The sequence below is a fragment of the Momordica charantia genome, assembly GCF_013281855.1.
Source record: "Momordica charantia cultivar OHB3-1 chromosome 1 unlocalized genomic scaffold, Mcharantia_2.0 BLBB01000001.1, whole genome shotgun sequence".
Classification (NCBI taxonomy): domain Eukaryota; kingdom Viridiplantae; phylum Streptophyta; class Magnoliopsida; order Cucurbitales; family Cucurbitaceae; genus Momordica; species Momordica charantia.
The window spans coordinates 9,902,080-9,923,156 of NW_028275157.1; the positions used below are offsets into that span (position 1 = coordinate 9,902,080).

At 28.7% G+C, this 21,077-nt stretch overlaps 1 protein-coding gene and 1 non-coding gene across 2 annotated transcripts; both read left to right on the forward strand.

Moving 5' to 3' along the window:
* The first annotated feature begins 7,803 nt into the window (after positions 1-7,803).
* On the forward strand, positions 7,804-10,512 carry LOC111019571 (zinc finger protein WIP2). Its single transcript, XM_022295966.2, has 2 exons — positions 7,804-8,440; positions 9,819-10,512. The coding sequence occupies exons 1-2, from the start codon at positions 7,814-7,816 to the stop codon at positions 10,245-10,247; spliced, it is 1,056 nt and encodes a 351-aa protein (XP_022151658.2). The 5' UTR covers positions 7,804-7,813; the 3' UTR covers positions 10,248-10,512.
* Positions 10,513-18,850: 8,338 nt separating this feature from the next.
* TRNAN-GUU (transfer RNA asparagine (anticodon GUU)) lies at positions 18,851-18,924 on the forward strand. The gene has a single exon. It is a non-coding gene; the product is annotated as a tRNA-Asn (tRNA).
* Positions 18,925-21,077: the final 2,153 nt, after the last annotated feature.

The following is a 21,077-nucleotide window of genomic DNA, read 5'->3' on the forward strand; positions in this document are numbered from 1 at the left end:
ATGGTTGCTTGATATTTAAATTTAAATAAGTCTAGATCCATTTAAAAAGAAATGGGTTAGATCCAAAATAACCAAGTCCAAAACTCACTAAATTTGTGGAAACCTCTATAAATAGAAGGGTTTTCCTAATTTTCAATCGAGAGAATTCACACCAAATTGAATACATTTTTTAAGATTTGAAGATTCAAAAACCAACGTAAAGACTTTGAAGACTTGAAGAACATAGAACTTCAATCTAAATTCAAGAACAAACATCTCAATCTTCACATCAAGTTCGAGAGAAAGAATCAGAGGATAAAGACTAGAGATTAAATCTCGTGTGAACAGTGTCATTTAACACCATGAAACATGTGTAAATCTCTGTTTTTCCCATGAAAAATGTGCTCATAACTATTTGTGACGCTTTTTTAAAGTATTCAGGGAAACCCCAAATTGTTTGCCTTTAATGTCATACATGTTGAAAAACCCATAAATAATGATGGGCGTATTTTTTTGCTGAAGTGTCATGGAATCTCAAATTTTGTTCAGTTTTCATGACCGTTTAAAAAAGTAATAAATAAATTTGACAACTTAAGAGTGAGATATGTTAACGAAACAAAATTTAAAAAGATAATGAGTTATCACTTTTTCAATGATGGCGAGAACAAAATTTAATCTTCACCGTCAATGACCCAAGTACTCCCCACTGAAAAGTAGTGTAAAATCTAAAATTGAAATGACTAATCATTAACTACTTTTTACCAAAGTGATTATAATCAAAGTGTCTTTTTCTATTTATTTAGTTTTCTTCCTTTCTTAATGGCATAGTTTAAAAGAGTCCCCAACACACTTTTTTTTTTATAAAAAATAAAAGAATAAAAACAAAAAGGAAATCCTGAGTAGTGGCTACGTACATGACACCATAGCAATTCGTTAATAAATTTCATAGCAATCACTATCTCAGTTCTCTTAAATATTCTTACACGAGTTTCATCCAATCCCCATTTTGTTATTGTTTGAGAATTTAAATCAAGCAACACGAGAATACTATGCAGTCGCTTGTAGCCACGGTCTTACATGATAGAAGTTGGGAGGAGCAGGACAATTGTTAAGGGTTTAGTACTGGGCATATTTCAATTCCATTCGATTTCCACCCTACAACAACTGATTGAATGCATCTGTAGAGATTTTTGATTTCAAATTTAGGCATAAAATTAAAGTTGGAAGAAGATAGAACATTGTTTTCTTTTGATTTTCCTATCAAGATATTGTAAGGAAGATCTTTAGAAGTCCCTAACTTTGTTGGATCCACATGAATTAAAAAAAAGAGTACGTTTTCGAATCTAAATAAATTAAATGTTAATCCAATTATTTTGATTTATAAATTGTATAGAAATTAAATATTTTCAAGATGAACCCTAAATTCTTATCAACGATCATACTGTTGGAAAAATTACAACTTTCTCCTACTAAAGTTCGACAGTGAAAAAACACAATCAACCACAATAGTAAGAGATATAGGAAAGTGCGCAGTAAACAACATAGAGAATTTATAATGGTTTACCCAACCTGGCAACAATAGGTTCTACTATAATTTTGGGATGAATACAATGAAAAAAAAACTCTATCTTTCAAATCTAGAGGCCTCAACAAAAACCACTTAGCTTCTAAGAACTACAACAATACAATCCTAAGAAACAAGAATAAAAAACCTCACCAAATATCTATGAAAATGGTTGCCGACAATGCTACAACCCCAAGATCTTGCCTTTTTATATCTGCCAATACATTGCCCTCAGCCTTTGATTTTCATGGACCTACACACATTATGGCCACCACCAATGTGCAACAACATAAATGATAACCTAAAAACGCACAAAACTACGAATTTATATCATCGGTACAGTGTCATGGTGCTACAAACACAAAAGAGCGTCTGCGTGCATCTGGAGAGAGCGCCGCGGCACTGCTTCCTCAGCCAACTTGGCCCTGCATCCCACTTCTTCATCTATTTTTCATCATTCTTCATCCTGACGTGATCTTGACTCATTTTGACTCTACCAATCCCAACAATCTCCCACTTGGAGACAAAACGCATTACTCTTGTGGCAGTAAAAACATTCCACATCTCCACTGCTGCTCCCACTTCTCTGGCTGCTATATGGATGTTTTCCCTTATAGTTCATCTTCCCTTTGCCCTTACTCTAGGCTATCAATGCTGTCTCCATAGAGTTCTCCCCAGAAGTGTATGCGGATTTCTTTCCACTTCCTTTTCTGCGAATCTCCTTAGCAATTGCAACGTCACAGATATCTGAAGATTTCAGACTCTTGTCCCCCAACGAATTCAGCACCACCATCTTTATCGTTTCCCAACTCTCAGGCAAAGAAGACAACAGTTTTATAGCCTTCACCTCATCTGAAAAGGTGATCTCCATCGACTCCAACTGGTTTATCAATTGAGTGACTACATTAACGTGGGAGTTCACTGACATATCCTCCATGTGGATGTTGAAGTATCTTGTAATGAGATACATCTAACTATTGGCAGAGAGTTTTTCATATCTATCTGTCAGTGCCTTCATCAGTCCCATCGTCGTTGTCTAACTCGCTACGAGACTTGTTACATTCATCGACAAGAACAACCTGATGATCGCTACAATCTGTTCACCCATCTCTACTCATTCCTTGTCTGTCATCCCATCTTATCATGCCACATCGTCACAGTTTTGAGAATACTTGTTCGGAAAATACTTACCTAGAACTTTTCCCTTTCCATAGTTCATTGGTGAAAAAACACAATCAACCACAATAATAAGAGATATAGGGAAAGCACAGTAAACAACACAAATAATTTATATTGGTTCACTCAACTATAGGCTACGTTTAGTCTCCTGTGACAACGAGTTCTACTAGATTTTGGGATGAATACAATGGGTAAATAACTCTTTCTCTCAAATCTAGAGGTCTCAACAAAAGTCATCTAGCTTCTAGGAACTACAACAATACGATCTTAGGGAACAAATAATGAAAAACCTCACCAAATACCGACGAGAATTGGTTGTCGAACAACTCCGGGATCTTGCCTCTGCATCTCTACCAATACACAGCCCTCAGCCTCTAATTTTCGTGCACCTACATGTTCTGGCCGCCACCCAATGTGCAACAACACAAAAGATAACCTAAAAACGCATAGAACTACGAATTTATATCATAGGCACAGTGGCATGGCACTACGGACGCAAAAGAGCATCCACACACATCTAGAGAGCGCTGTGGCGCTATCCCTAGCGCCACGACGCTCCTTGACCAACTTGACCCTGTAGCTTGTTTCTTCATCTGTTTTTCATCCTTCTTCATCCGACTCATCCCGACCTAATCTTGACTCGTTCCGACGTCGATTTGCCTCCACCAATCCCGACACATACTACATATAATTACTTCTACTCATATGTACCACACAAACGATCCAAATATACATAAGAGATCATTTTGTGACATCTACAAAATAGACTATTTATCCAGACGGATTGTCCCCAACTTTATCTCTATATTATAATTTTTTTAATTTTTACATCCCTAAATTAGATCCCTCTCGTATATACAAGTTGAAGATTGCGTCCAATAACTCACATGAGCATTTAATAATTTAGATATAGATTAAAGATAAGAAGTAGTCATCTTATTTATGTTCAAAATTTCTATAACAAGATTATAAGGATATAGATCAATAAATCCCAATACACCTCTCAACTTAACTATTATTTTTCCCCTTGAAGCTTCTAGTAAAACTCTAAGTTTTATGATCTTAAAAATAAATTTGAATTCTAAGTCAAATTTAAATAAAAAACAAATCATAAATTTTTAAAAACTACTTTTTTTTTTATATTTAGAAGCTTAATTTTTAAACCATAAAATAAAATAAAAAACAAAGACCTTAGTTTTAATAACATTGTCATTTCAAATTTTTTTGTTTTTGTTTTTTTTTTTTGCAAAGGATTTTCCACACTGTTTGTGATATATATTTGTGCTTCATATAAAGCTAGCTTAGGGATGTTTCTTAAGCCCAAAGCTAAAGCAAAGAGACTTAGTGACTTTTTCAAAGTTGTGATTGGCAACATTAATTGGGGAGTGCCTTGGTAAAAAGGCCTAGCTAGGAAGCCTATGTTAGGTTTATAGTGTGATGATTAATTTTCTAAGTGATTCTGGAGGGTCAAAAGAAAACGTTTTTTAAATCTAGAGTGTCCGGTAACCGATATGTATATCATCTTTTGAAATAATCAAATTGATTTGTAATCATTTTTAAAGGAGTGATTCTAGAGTTATTGAACGAAAATCATTTTTGGTAATTTAGTATTTGTAGAGTCACTTCTAGATATTGAGCCAGCAAACAAACTGGCGAGTGATTAAAATCAGTTTTATAAGAATGTGTAATTAAACACTCGGGTATTTCAGTTAACGTTATTTTTATAAAAGGCATTTAAAGAAAAAATATTAGTTTTAAAACGTGATTAAATTAGAAAGTAGTTCAAGTAACTTATCATTTTTTCCACCTATATTTAACCTCTCATGTTTAAGTTTTCCTTTCACTATTTATATTTTTGCATTATTCATCCATTTATATACTTGGTAAAATATAGAATTAGTATCTTAAGACTTTATCTATAACCATAATTTTATATTTTTAGAAATTACGTTTTTTTTCCATAATTTTCTTTGGTATTGTTTTTCACCATCTAAGATAAATTTCAAATAAAAACAAGTTTTTAAAAATTACTCTTTTTCCTCGTTGTTTTCAAAACTTGCCAAGCTTTGATTTTAGAACAGTCTTGATGACAAAAAATATATAGGTGAAAGTAGTATTTATAATCTAGATTTCTAAAATAAAAAATAAAAAATACTTAACAAACCGACCATAAATAATTGTTTGGCACCTAACTTTTTTTTTCCTTACAATAATTTAGAGATATGATAGATCAAAACTGGTGCCTCGAGGGAAAGGAATACATGCCTGCCAAACACCGCCACAAATCACATTCTCCACCTCATATAATTGGTACAAATGTTTAGAACGTTTTCTCTATGCTTTTCTCTATTATATATCCGATAGATATACTGATACTTCCATCGATATTTTGATAGATCTATGGATTCGACTTCTCAAATATAATGGATTAATTTGATATTTTTGTTATATTCTAAAAATATTGATTTAAAGACGAAAAAAAATCTAAATATTAATAATAAGGATTATTTTTAAAAGAACAATAATAGGCTTGAAATATTTATACCATTATCAATTGACAATGATATTTTATCGATATTTTTATTGAAATTTAAAAAAAAAATTAAAAAGTATTATCTCTTTTTCTCTTTAAAGTGCATAATGAGTAGTTTTAGTGATTTTACTTCAAATTATTGAGGAAATTTTGAATGAAAAAGTTATGTTCAATTATGCTTTTTGGTTGTTTGTTTTCAATTTTATAGCCAGGATTTCCACATGTATACTTTGTGATCATTTTATCTATGTATTATTATTGATAATATTTAAATATTTGTTCAAGATTGATCATTAATTATTTCAAAAATACAAAATTACCCTTCGATGTTGTACAATTTACACCATTTGAACTTTTAATTTAAGTAATTTGTCCTCGGAATTTAGAAAATTGTTGCACTTAATTAAGCACTATTATTACATCTTTATTAGTGATAACTTGAAAAATATACCATCAATATCTATTAGAGTACAAGAATTGTTACAATTAAACTCTCAATCGGTTAAAAAATAAAATTTTAGTAATTACATCTCTAAACTTTTAAATTAAAAAAAAAACTAAAACTATAATATTAATCATTAGAAATATCAGTATAACTACAATAACGTTAACAATGAAAATATTATTTCAAGTTCAATGACTAAAAATTGTTAATCAATTTATGGATTACAGTCCTTGCTTTTTTATAATCTTCCTTAGAAGTTGATGGTTATTTATTATTATTATTATTATTATTTTGAACTATCAAGTGATTATTGTCATTTTTAAATTATGAATATATATAAATAAAAGGTTGATAATTTTCGAAATACATAAATAAGGTTCTTATTTTTTAATCCAAACTAAATTATTTATTTTTACAAAATTTAGAAACAGATTTGAGATTGGTTATTGAAAACTTTTAAATTTGAATTCAAAATTTGCGAAGTTTTGTTTGATGATGAGTTTAAATAATTGATCAAATATCAATAAATATGTTTCAATTATACATTTATATGAAAAAAATCTTATTTATATGGTCTACTATTTTAAACTATAATTTTTTAAGAAGATCGGAAGAGAAAATTTATTTCCCATCCATGACACCAAAAATCGAGAGTAAATGAAATGTATCCCATGTTTTCAAAATTTGAAAAAACAAAGAAAACAACGTTTTATTATTTTTTAAAATAATTAATTATTTTGGATAATTTGAAAAACAAACCTACCAAACATAGGGTAGAGCTAAAAATTTAATTAACTCCTACAAAATTTAGAGGGTAAACCCGAGGAAAATTACTAATTTTATATACCACAAACATTTTTTTTGTCCATTAAAATATAAAAATGAAATCAAACTATTCATTTCATACCTCAATTGGGACACTCAAAGTAGACTAATGATACATAAATGAATTACAAACCATATCGGAATAAAATGGATCCTGAAATAATCATACCAATACGATTAAGAAATGCTTAAAAGAACTGATAGTATAACGACTTATACTTCTTTTTAATTTAAGCATGTCGAAGGTGTAACATGGTCGCAGGGATGCAAGGAAATGACTACTAGATATTGAATCCAAATTTCAAATCCTAGTTCAAATCTTCCGCGCGGGTGAGGTTACATTAATATATTAAATAAATGAATTTTTGAAATCATTTTATATAAAAACATTCCTACTACCAAAAAATAAATAATAAAAATAAAAACGTCAATTTTGATTTTATTTTTATCGCTATTAATCATTACTTGAGTCAAATAAAGTCCAAAAATAGGGATAGCCATTTATTTTAATTTTATTTTTAAATTTTTACAGACAGAAAATAGGGATAGTCAATGATATACTGGGAGTATCATCATTAGGATATAAACTGCCAATAACTGTATTTTTAACCTTATGCTATTGTCTATAGAAAAAGGTAATTCCATGCATATAATATTTTATATATAACGGCTACAAATTTAACATATAAAATGTTACAAAATCTAAAAAGATATAATCATGGTAAAAGGTAAAAATATACCTAAATTAGTAAATATTATAATAATTAATGATAGTAACTTTTTTTTTTGACCTCTGATATAACTTTTCGCAAAGTAAATCTTCAGTTTATAGATCCAACTCCTCTATAAACTAAATAATGTTAAGGCTAATCTATATATTATAATTATAGTCGAAATTTAGGTTAACTTGTGATTAATAATTGGATTATAATTGATCAGTATTTAAGCAAATATTAACTGAGTGATTTCTAAAATTATAATTTGATATTATTGGTAAATATTTATAAAAATATGTATGCTTCTAAATATATATTTTTTTTTCAAAAAAATGAAGCTACTGATTTAAATTTCTTTTAAATGTTATTATATATTCTTTTATGGGATGATTCTTGAATTATGATGGCCATTTATAAAGAATATTAAATGTTAAGATTAGACCATTGCCCTATAAAAACAAGTTGAGTTGCAAGTAAGTTAACTTAATTTATTTTTTTTAATTAAAAAAAACCCCAAAAACAAAAAACAAAAACAAAAGTTAACCCAATTAGTACTCCCCTTTTGGTCTTGTATGTATGTATGGTGCATTCTCTCTCCTCTCCTTTCTTCAACAATTCTCTCTCCTAAAGAAATCTATCATCTTCTTCTTCAATTTCCCACTCCCATGGCTGACCCATGTCCCAACTCATTCCCCAACTCATTCCCCAATGTTCTAAAATTCAACTCCCTCCGCCACCATTTCCCACCCCTTCCTCCCTCCTTCTCCCCGCAGCGGAACATGTCTCCTCATAATCATTACTCGTATTCCTATCCGACCCCGCCCCCGCCTTCCTCTCCGCCGCTTCGGGAGGCCTTGCCGCTTCTCGGGGGCCTGATATCCCCACCAGAGCAAGAGCAGAAAGAGGAAGAGGACGACGGGGGCGGCGGCAGGGGGTGCGACGGGTCGGTCACGATCGCGTTGCACATAGGGCTACCGAGCCCTAGCGCGGCGGAGATGGCGACGGTGATGTCGGGTTCGTCGTCGGAGATTGATCATGGTGATGTAGATCATGGTAACAATCATGACTGTGGGCAGTCCACAAAAACCCTAATAAAGGGGCAGTACTGGATCCCTACTCCTTCCCAAATCCTCATTGGTCCTACTCAATTCTCTTGCCCTGTTTGCTTCAAAACCTTCAATAGATACAATAATATGCAGGTGAAATTCTAATCCTTCTCTAATCTCTCTCTTCTTCTTCTTAATTTCATTAATTATCTCTCTTAATTGGAAAATACCCGGTTAGCAAAAATTCATCTTATTTGTTTGAGATTTGCTTCATCTCATATTTCCATTATTTTGGGTGTTGTTCTGTCTGATTAATTACGTCAGTTTTTGTCTTATAATTCTAAACTTTCTATTTTGGTCTCAGTATTTTAACCAAATCTTATAAAATCAATAACTTAATTCAATTTCCCTAAAAGATTGATGTTAATTTAACAAAATTAGGTCAGTTTTCTTGTGGCAGAGACTACATAAGATTATGACGCTGATAGCAAAATATATATATATATATATATATATATATATAAAATTGAATTATGTACTGTAAAAACATATAAATATTTCAAAGAAATGTGGTTGTATTCTTTCAAGGTGATCACTTTCCTGCCTGATATGAATCTTCACTTTAGATGTCCTTTTTTTTTTAATTAAATTTGATTGCTTCTTCCTTTGCATGGTAATGTTTTTGTGGGATTTTGAATGTTTTTCTCTCTCTAGATCTCTCTCTCTCTCCGTTTTTCTGATGCAAAACTGAGGAGAGAGTGGTACTTTCCTTTATGTGTGAATGAACATTTATCACAGGCTATGTTCTTTGTGTCTTTTAATCAGTTCATTGGAGTTTGTGCTTCAAACTCCCACTGTGTTATATTTTGAATAATCCAATGAATAATAATATAATATATAGTTTTGGTTCATACATTTCTCTACTTTCTGGTTCATGATGTTATAGATGAGAAATATGTATTTTGTTCATAAACAAATTATTGAAACTTTTCTGCATGTGTTTAATAGTATTAGCTAGGATAATCTCTAGGTTTTACACATGATATGCTAAATTCTTCTGCAGCATTTGTTGACCACTTTGATATTACTATTGGATTTTATAAACCATTTTTAAATTTTACTGTTGTGGCAGGAAGAAAAAACTTTTCATTTTATAATTGATCGTTCGTTTCGAACCAAAAACTTAAGTTGATGAGAGGTTAGAGTAAATTTAATCTTCCATGAGTACTTCAAGATTAACCGAAGATAATAGCTTGGTCATTTTTTTATTATTTACAATTTTCTTTTTCTTTGTTTTTGTGGTTTTTTGGTTCAAAAATCACAAACTTTATGTCTCTCCTTTTATCGTTTTGATTGTACGAATGACAATTTTTGTATCGTCATTCAATATAGCAAGCAACTAGGAGTCACTATGAAAATGATTTTGTTGCCGTGATTCTAAGTTATCTCGATCTTTACCAGTCACTCAATCACAACGAAAGAAACCCGAGATAAACAAATGTTGGTGTTTTTTTTTGTTGCTGTTGGGCAGATGCATATGTGGGGGCATGGCTCACAGTACAGGAAGGGGCCAGAGTCGCTGAGGGGGACTCAGCCAACGGGGATGCTGCGGCTGCCGTGCTACTGCTGCGCGCCAGGGTGTCGCAACAACATAGACCACCCACGAGCCAAGCCGCTCAAGGACTTTCGAACCCTCCAGACTCACTACAAGCGCAAGCACGGCCTGAAGCCCTTCACCTGCCGAAAGTGTGGCAAGGCCTTCGCTGTCCGCGGCGACTGGCGAACCCATGAGAAGAACTGTGGCAAGCTTTGGTATTGCGTCTGTGGCTCCGACTTCAAGCACAAGCGCTCCCTCAAGGACCACGTCAAGGCCTTTGGCAACCACCACGCTGCGTATGGTGCTGGTGCCGATGAGGATGACGAGCCTGCCTCTGAGGTCGAGCAGGACAACGACGATTGAGTAGAAAAAGGACAGACATAATAGAGAAGTTATTGAAGGAGGCTGGAACACTGTGACTGGTAGTGTCTAACGGTTATTAGAAGGCCGCCACATTAATAACTTTTCCACATAAAGAGCGGTGTTATATAAGGATCTCGATATGATAATTGATTTACAAAAGAAAGTATATATCATGAACTTACTATTACTATTATTATTATAATTACTATATGTGTAAGTAATGTGTAAGTAATTAATTAATTAATTAGGGGGAGCTTTGTTTCTTTGTTTGAGTTATCTCTTATAAATATTCCAATGTTTGCTTTTGATCCCATCAAAGGCATAGGGATCAAAACATTTGAAAATGAGAATGAAGTGTATAAACTAATCTTATATTTTCTGCTTGTATTATACATTTGAATATGGACATTATTAAAATGTTTTGAGGTATAAATTAAGCTACTGAACTTTCATTGTGTTTAATAGCTATTTTCTTTAAGGTTGTCTGTGATTAAATTATAAGTTTGGTCTATAAACTTTTAACTGTTAGTTAGGTCTATTTTAGTTTCCTCTTAACTATTAAAAAAAAATAAAGTTTTTAAGGATATCTCTAAATATTGAAATTTATGTTTAATAAATAGTCTCTGTCCATTTATAATGATTATGTGACATGCTAACTATATATATATATTATTAAATATTATGTGATGTAACATGGCAATTTAAAGGATTGGTAGATGGAGCTATTTAATTATGGAAGCACCTGCCAAATTGAAAATCTAGGTTTTGATATTAAACCCTAACCCAATCCCTATTAGTCTTTGGAAAATATTTGATTCCACAAGGATGAAGGTCAAATCTTGTCCTTACCATCATTGAAAAATTTACAGACTCATTATTCTTAAAAAAAAAAGTCCCTATTTTTTGTATTTTTCTTTCTTAATTAGTTGTCAAATATTTAATGATAGTGAAGACAATATTAGTTCTCATTGATAAGGAGCCAAATATTTACCTTATTCCACCTGTGTCCCAAGTTTAGTTCATCTCACATAATTCCTAATTAAATATAATCATCAACATGTCAAAGTGTTAAACATAAGTTTTTAATAGGAAGATGCAAAGCGAGCAAAACTCAACAGCAATTGACATATATCTCCAACTAAAAGGTTATGAGTTCGATCCTCCACTCCTACATGTTGTACTAAAAAAAGATATATTAAACACAAAATTGAAAGTCCAAAAATATAACTAAAATTTTTACTAATTTAGATTCTATATACAATAGGCTCTTAAAATTTTAGGGACCAAATTTTATAATTTAACCTTTAATTTTTAGATGGTAGATTATAAAGATTTAAGTTATTGTATCATTTACACATTCGCTATTCACAAAAACCTTATAATTATGTAAATGAAAAATAAACTAAAATAATTTTTAAAATATATATATAATTACCTAAAACATGCCTCACTAAATTTCATTATTGAGAGTAGAAAGTTATTTGGAAAAAAAAAACCCCATAAATATCCAGATTTATTTAAATAGGAAACAATGGGGAGTCATATTCTTATGGTTCTAGTTATAAAAAATTAGCTCTAGATGATAAAGGAAATGAATATTGAGTAACAACAATTTGATACTTTTATTCAAACAGGACCATTGTGTTTCAAAAAAAAAAAAATCAAGAGTTAGGGTAAGTTTTTTTTAGTACAATAACACGTGGAAGTGGGATAGATGTGGTCGAAATTAAACATATATATAAAGTCGTGAACCAGTTGAGTTATGTTCAGAGTGGCGATAGATGAAGTTATACATGTAATAATCAAAGTTAATATTAAAGGTATATAATAACCATAGTAAATATACCTAATTATTTTTTAATTTTCTTAATATTTCATTTTGAAGGAATAAATGTTAGCATTATACTCTATTTAAAATAATTTTATATGAAATTCAAACTAATATATGAAACTTTTATATATATATTATTACCAACATAAGGTCGGTGGTTCAATATCCACTAAAAAAAATTGTATATAGAAAGTATATAGTTGGTAGAAATTATTTAAAATTTTGGTAGGGAAAATTAGGGTTTAAATCTTAGTTATCAAATTTTCATGCTTATTTAATTTTTATTTTTAAATTTCGAACATTGTGTTTTAGTTTAATAATGATCTTTACATAAAATATCACATTATTTTTTGTCATTAATTTTTCAATAAAAACCGAACAAATAGACATATCCAAAGAAATTTTACTAGGTAGGATACATTAAATATGTATTTTAAAAGATTTTACAACTTTTCATTAAAAAAAAAAAGTTATATAGTAGAAGTGTGACTTTTTCTTTATTATATTTATATTACGTTTAAATTTGAGTTTAATTTGTATTTACCTATTTTTGAAAAAATTCAAACTTCCCACTATATTTGTAAAAACATATTTATTTTATGCTCTATATGTAAATGTCTCTAGCTATCCTTTTTTTATTCATTTATCTGATTTGTTGATATCTAAATGGATAAATGTTTGAACTAGCTCATAATATATATTAAAATTTAAGTTAGATTTTAAAATTAAATTAAAATTTAAGTTAACGGCAAAAAATGTAAGTTTTAGGGACAAAAACAAATATTAAAAAGTTAAAAGATTAAAATATAACATTCAAAAATTTGATGATCAAAATGATTCAAATAGAAAAGTTCAATTATTCCTCACCAAGAAACAAAAAAACAAAAAATCAAATTAATACGTACTAAACTAAGATTTTACTCCTATATTAATTTTTGAATGACTTATTTTTTTTTTATGACTCGAATTTCAAATATTTTGTTTTTTATTCTAATTTTCTATAAATAGCTTTGGAAGAATTATTAATTTAGAGTACGTTTCTTAACTTGTTTTGGATAACTAAAAATGTTTATTTTTAAATTCACAATATTTAGTAAGAAATAAACCCATTTGAAAAAAAATCGGAATTCCATTTTTGAAGAAATATTCGAGAGATTATTATCTAAAAAGTTATTTTAAAGCATTCGAAATTCTTGTAATTTAAAAATACTACTCATAAAAAATGTAAAAAATAAAAAAAATTATATTTAAGGATATATTATCAAACTCACCCTTAATCATCCAAGAAAATGAATAAATTTGTTTCCTTCCAATTATATTATATATATATATATATATATATATATTCTTTTTGGAGAGCCAATTATATATATCTTTTAATTTGAAGTGTAGGTGGACAAATACAAATAAGATTGTATGTCTAGAAACAGGTAAAATAATAACCATGGAAAACATTAAATTGAAAAGATTTAGAGGGAACGAGTTCAAATTCATGGTGGTCACTTGGAAATTAATCAAATGCAATACAGTTGTCTAATGAGATTAGTGCGTAAATAGACGGGAACATTCATAAGTATCAAAAAAATAAAAATAAAAAATAAAAAACAAACTCTTAACTACAGTTAAATTCCACAACACTCATGATATTAACAAAGGAGGAAATACCTCTTTAGACCTTATTCTTAGGGATAAACTGAGGCAAAACTCAAAAAGTAATCAAATTTGAAAACTTTCCTCTTTCCTTTTAATTTATTTGGTTATAACAAACAAATTAAAGATCAAACACACACAAATATATCACTTTCCATCACTGTTTTTGAAGATTTGAATTGAGAGTCTCTATTACTTTTGCAAAAATATAATAAATTAATTAAAATGAATAAATATATCTGAAAATTTTCAGTTTCCCCCTTTTGCCATAAAGATATATCACACCCACAAAATTTCTGCATCAAGACACACCTTTTTTGAAGAGAGAGAGGTGTCATTGTTTAGGGTTTTTTTGTTAAAAAAAATTATTATTTATTTTTAATTTTTAATTTTTGGGGTGCTTTAATGGTGCTTTTTTTCTGTAAATAATATACTTTGAAGAGATTGATGATGAGGATGAGTGGATGCACAAGAAAGAGGGACAATATTTTGTATAAGAATGAAAGCGTGTGTGAAAGGCACGATTTTCGAGGAGAGAGATTGCAGTGGGAATGAATGGACTTTCTTTTAGAGAGGGAAAATAAATGTCAGTTTTAAGGGCCCTGCCCCTCAAGTAGTTGTCTTTGTTGGCTTAAATTGAGGCATTTTTTAATCAAATTCCCTCTACTATGATACATCCTTTCACCTTCTCTCTCTCAATCTCTCTGTGTCTGCATGTGGGGGTCTCTCTCTCTCTCTATCAATCTCTCTCTCCCCTGAGTGCAAATGTGTGTGGACAGCGACTAGCGAGCGTTCGATTTACCTTTCGAGAACGTTTTGGTTCGACATCTTAAACTTGAGAATGTAAAGTTAAGTTAGTAGGTTTAAAGGTTAAGGGTTTAGAATACTGTGTTGGGTTGAGTGGGATGAGGGTTTGTGGGTAAGTTTGAAGTACGGGTAAAACTTAAAGATTGGTCGAATAAATTCTAAACTCGGATGACCCACTGAGGAGATATAAGGGATTTAATTTTGTTTTTGGTTTTAAATTTTTAAAACTTTTACTCTTTCTAATATAATAAAAATAGGGATATATTTTGAAGGTTTAAAATTTTAGTTTTGTTAAAAAAAATTTATATTTCTAAAATGTCACGTGTTTTGCTTTGGTTTTTGAACTTTAGCGTAAAATCTTGGGTTGGTATTTGCGGTTGATCTTTCAATTAATCAATCATTTTACAAAGAAATTCTATGGGTTCATGTAGATATCGGTTAATTAAGCAAAATAATTAATTAAAAAATGTGTCAATGTCATATTTATGTTAAATAATTTATTGAAAAGGACAAAAATAGTTCTTTTTATATTGAGTTTTTAGTGACTAAAGCATTATATTTTAAATCTATGAAGATCAAAGTTTGTAAGTATGAAAACTTATCTTTAATTATGTGTTAGTATTTTACTTTAACAAAACTAATTAACATGTATTTTGAATTTTTTTTTTTGAAAAAAAAACATATCTTTAAATATTGTAGATTAAATTTGTGTCAATTTTTAAAATATTTTAAGAGAATGGGTTCAAACATTATGATGTTCGCCTACCTAAAATTTTAGGTTTTAGCACCATGGACATATATCTTAAATTCTGGATAATCATATATTAATAATTTATTGTATAAAAAATAAAAGTATACTTTAAATTTATTTAATGTTTTTTTTTTGTTCAACAAAATTTGAGGGTGAGAATTAGAAGGTCGAGAGTACGTGCTTCAATCAGTTGAGCTACATTTAGGTTGACATTCATTTCATAACATAAAATTGATATGCATTTTTAAAAATATCACAAACTTTTTAGCCAAAGCGAACCTAGCTTAGTGGTAATTGACATATATCTCAAACTTTTCATTTTGTTTTTAAATATAGCATAATTTTGACTTTTATTAGTATCTTGTGCATTACATTTGACTTTGACCCTAATTTGAATTATGCTATTTTTGTAAAATTTTAGTTGAACTATCGTTTATGTTACATTTCTTTCCTAACATAAAATTGATATGTATTTTTAAAAATATCACAAATTTTCATTTTTTAGATATGGCATAATTTTCACTTTTATTAGTGTCTTCTCTATTACACTTCCCTTTGATCCTAATTTAAATTATGCCATTTTTGTAAAATTTTAAACTTTTTATTATATTTAAAAATAAATATTTATTTTATGCTATTCATATAATTACCTAGCTCCTTTAAACTTCAATATCTCATGGCTCAAAAAAAAATCACCTCATTTTCAAAACTATTATGGTTGGTTTTTTTTTTTTTTTTTTTTTTTTTTTTTTTGAAAAAAGAGTCAATTATTTCTGTAAAGGTAACATGTAGGGCAACCTTATGAATAATATAGATAATTAAGGACCCATTTCATATACTAATAATTTTAGTTTTGGCTTTTTATTTTTAGAAATTTAGGGTTGTTTGTAGATCTATCTTTTACTTTTAAAATTTAAAACCTCGGCCTTTTCTGAAATTTTGCTCTGGTTTAAGTAAAACCACCAAAAGAAATATCTTTGAGGTCTTGGGTTCAAGTCACATAGGACGCAACTCCAAACGGTCGTCGACTCCTGAGTAATCTCAAATCGGTAATTTATAAGGATGAACTCAATATGTTAGTAATTCTATATCTTCTTATATGAGTTGTAGGTTCTGATTTTCACTCACTTGTTTGAATTCTAATATTCTAAAAATAAATTTGGGAGTCAAGAATTTTCATGAGATGAGAGGAGAGGAGAGGAGAGGAGTAATTGAAAATATTATTTGAGAATAATTGTAATTTTCCATATAAAATAATGGTTCTCTTGTATAATTAATTCCTATCTTTTTAAGATTTATGTAACATTTGTTTAGTACACTGGGAATTGGATTCGAATTCACGACCTTTTAATCGGAGATAACAATCTTAACCAATTGAGTTAGGATCAGGTTGACATGTAACATTTTTTTAGCAGTAGAATTATGTAACATTTAGTTGATGAAAGTGTACAATGTAGATGTTTGTAACTTACATATATTTGTTCCAAAATTATTTATGATTAGAAACATTCTCAATGCTATTATGAAAAAAAGACATATTATTTAAAAAACCATATTATATGGATATGAAACCAATTTATTTGTATTGTTCTAGTGACAAACATACAATTTTTAATAAACTTATTTAATCATAAAATATTAATCTACAAAATTTTGTTGGTGATAGTTTATCAATGATAAATCCTTTTGTTATTTAGTTTTATATTAAACATTTTAATATTATTAGAGGTCCCAAAAACTTAATAAGAAAAACAAGAATTAGAATTTGAAAATAAAACCTAACTAGAATTCCTACTTTTAATAACAAAGTATACATTTAAAAAAAAAGTAAAGAAAATTACTACTTAAAGATTTAAATACATTTCTATAAACCAAAAAAATATATATATATTAAACTTAGTATTGGGATTAAACATAACATTAGAATAGTAGGTAAAAAGAATTAAAAGTTATTGAGAAAATTTTTTGTGAATAATATATATAGTTGCAAATAATAATGTCTAAAAATATATATATAAATGAATTAAAAAAAGTAGTCCTTAACCATGAGTGTTCCTCTCTTCCACAAAAAGAAATAAATTAATAAAAAGTAATCAAATGCAATTTAATAACATCAAAATTCAAAATGAAATTGGGAAGGATTTTTTATTTGATTTTAAAATGAAAAAGTTTTATCTTCATTTGAATCCATGTTAAAAAAAAAAAGATAAAGAGGATTTAAGTAATATTCTCATTTTTTATAAAGATAATATTTCCATTTGAATCTAAATATGTTGTTAAAAAAAGTTATTTCTTCAAATAATACAAAAAAATTAAAAAAAATATGGATAATATAATTCTATTTGTAAATGTTGTATTTAATTCCTAAAAATATTGACCCGAAATATTTTATAAAGTTTGTAACGATTTAGTCCCTATCATGAAAAATATTAGTAAGATTTGTTAGACTATTTTTAATAATAAAATTTCAAATACTAAAATTCGAGGATATTAAATTGTAATTTGTTGTACTAAAAGAAATTAAACTGTCCCAAACTAAATCAGTACAAACTAAATAGTTATTTATTCACCAAAATTTGTTTTAACCAATTATTTTTTATTATAATTATGTATTCTGTGCTTGGGACCTTAATTACTCTTAGTTTATTTTTAATCATTATTATGTAGTTTATGTCTTAGTGTTTGACCTTGACTCATGTTTAAATATGTAATGATTATTTATTTTTTATCATCCCATTGACCTAAATTTAGGAAGTCAATTTTTTTTTTTGAAACAAGGAAGTCAATTATTTATTTATCATTAGTTTTTTTTCTTTTTTAATCTTCCACTTCTTTCTTCCACGACTCCAAAATTTATTTAATGGTTACCAAATGAGACCTTAATTAATTTATTAATTAATAGTTTTTGTATTTATTTTTGATAATTAACCATATTATTTTCAAGGATATAACCTATGTGAATATTGTGGTAAAAAAAAAAAAAAAAGCCCCTATAGGAATATAATGTATATCCTGCAACCATGAACAAAACGACTTTAGGTATTGAATTTAAAATAATATTCTCTTTCTCAATATTTATTTTTTAAAAATTTTCTTTAATTTAAAATTTAAGGTCTATGGGTAAAAACTCCTATAATTCGAAAGTCTGGTCTTGCCGCTGCAGATTGTGATATTTCATATATAATCCATTAGTGGTTTATATAATTTTGATTAACTATAAATTAAATTAATTATAACATATAGTAATTTTGTTATAATTAGAAAAATTCAACCTCTATAATTAGGATGTTCCAAAAACAAAATTCTATAATTTAAAAATCCAATTAGTGATCTTTTAAAAAATATATATGTATCTATTCTTAATTGAACTTTAAATAAATATCAAAGCTGGAATAGTTCAGTTGGTTAGAGCGTGTAGCAATTTGGCACAAATTTGAAGGTTCAAGCCCTCTTTCTAGCGGAAAAACCAATAATTTGTATTTTTCTACTAAATAAATTGGATAAATATATATATTTTTTAGTACTACCCAATTCAATTTAATTAAATTTTATATAAATATAAAAGCTGGAATAGCTCAGTTGGTTAGAGTGTGTGGCTGTTAACCACAAGGTCGGAGGTTCAAGCCCTTCTTCTAGCGGAAAAATATTAATTTGTATTTTTTTAATTTATAAATAAATTGGATAAATATATATATATATTTTAGTACGACATGTGGGTATAAATCAAATTTAATTGAATTTTAAATAAATATAAAAGTTGGAATAGCTTAGTTAGTTAGAGTGTTAGAGTGTGTGGCTGTTAACTACAAGGTCGAAGGTTCAAGCTCTCCATCTAGTGGAAAAATATTAATTTGTATTTTTTTTAATTTATAAATAAATTGGATAAATATATATATATATTTTAGTACGACATGTGGGTATAAATCAAAGTTGGAATAGCTTAGTTGGTTAGAGTGTGTGGACCTTAACTACAAGGTTGAAGGTTCAAACCCTCTTTCTAGCGTAAAAATATTAATTTGTATTTTTTCAATTTATAAATAAATTGGATATATATATATATATATATTTTAGTACAAATTTTAAATTAATATTGAAGTTGGAATAGTTCAGATGGTTTGAACATATGACTCTTAACTACATGGTCAGAGGTTCACGCCCTCCTTTTAGCAAATTTATAAATAAATTTGATAAATATATATATTTTTAGTACTATCACAAAAGCATAATAAATTAAGCAAATTTATAAATAAATTTGATAAATATATATATTTTTAGTACTATCACAAAAGCATAATAAATTAGGTTGTCCTGGGAGACAACATAATTACCAAGATCTAGTTTAATACAAAGAATGCATCTCAAAATTCAAACTTTTCACTGCAATTATTTATACAAAGAAAAATGAAAAAGAAATCAAAAGTTTTATAGATGAGATAAATTGTTGTCATGTCTACTTTTGGATTTGAATGTAAAGGAGAGGAAGACCTTTGTTTTTGCAGGGTCCCAACACAAAAAGGAAAAGGAATAATATTGACCAGAATCACCTTTTGAAAATATAAATAAAAATAAAATCATATTTATTGGTATGAAGAAAAAGAAAATTATTAAAGGAAACAAAATCCTTCTTTTTGGATTTATACCTAGAGAGTGGAGAGCTGTGGCCTTTGCAATTATTATGTGCAGTAAACACATAGAGTTGAGTGCCGGAGGTTTCGAAGAATAACTTAAGGTTTTGGGTTCAAGCTACGAACTCAACTCTACCAAACAATGGTCCCTTGAGTACATACGGATACGAAGATAGTGTGCATACTCTCAAGTATAAGGTCAAAAAGGTCAAAGAGCCGCCGACTCCTGGATAATCAAAAGGAAAAAGAGTAAACACATAGATCCACTGCTACCGAACAATAAAAAGAAAGAAACATTGATCCACTATATGCTAAAGCTATGTTGCTTTATTATTAATGCTCTACATAGGGCTAGCCTTGCTTGGAGATTCTGCAACTTGTATGTATTTGGGACGCGCTGGCAAAAAACTTGAAAAGGAAGAGATACCGACCTTAGGTTAGAGGTTGGAATTTTTGGATGATAAGTTCAAACTAGCTAGCAAACTTTAGTTATATAATTTAGGGTTTTTGTATTAAGGATTTAGATTCTCTGTGCACGTTGAAAAGATGTTAATTATATAATAATAATATGTGATGAGAGGGGCAAAAGAATTCATTAATGTGATTTTTTTTCTTTTTTTTTTTTGTCAATAAATATATATACATACATACATATATACACGCACTCGCTAGAAACTTGAAAAAGAAGAGATGACTTTTTAGGTTAGAGGTTGGAATTTTTGGGTGATAAGTTTAAGCTAGCAAACTTTAGTTATATAATTTTGGGTTTTTGTATTAAGGATTTAGATTCTCTTGTTACGTATATTTACTTTTTAATCTTTATTATGCATTTTATAACTCAGGACGGTAAAATAATGTTTTTATTTATGTTTTGAAAAAAAAAAAGAAATAGAAACAAGAAACTTGATTTTGGAAATGTTTCCTAAAAATGAGAAATAACAAGTAGGAACAATTAAAATTTTGAAATAAGAAATAGGAAACGAGGAACGAAAACTTTACCAAACGAGCCTTTCATATGACCCACGAGCAAAAATTAAATTAATTTTCTGAGTTAGATTTAGGGTTTATCTTCTCCCATTACTTAGTTTTGTACCTTTGTAAAAAGAAGATTTTATAGAGAAATAATATGAGATGAGATCTATGAATCTATCCTCCCACATAGTTTA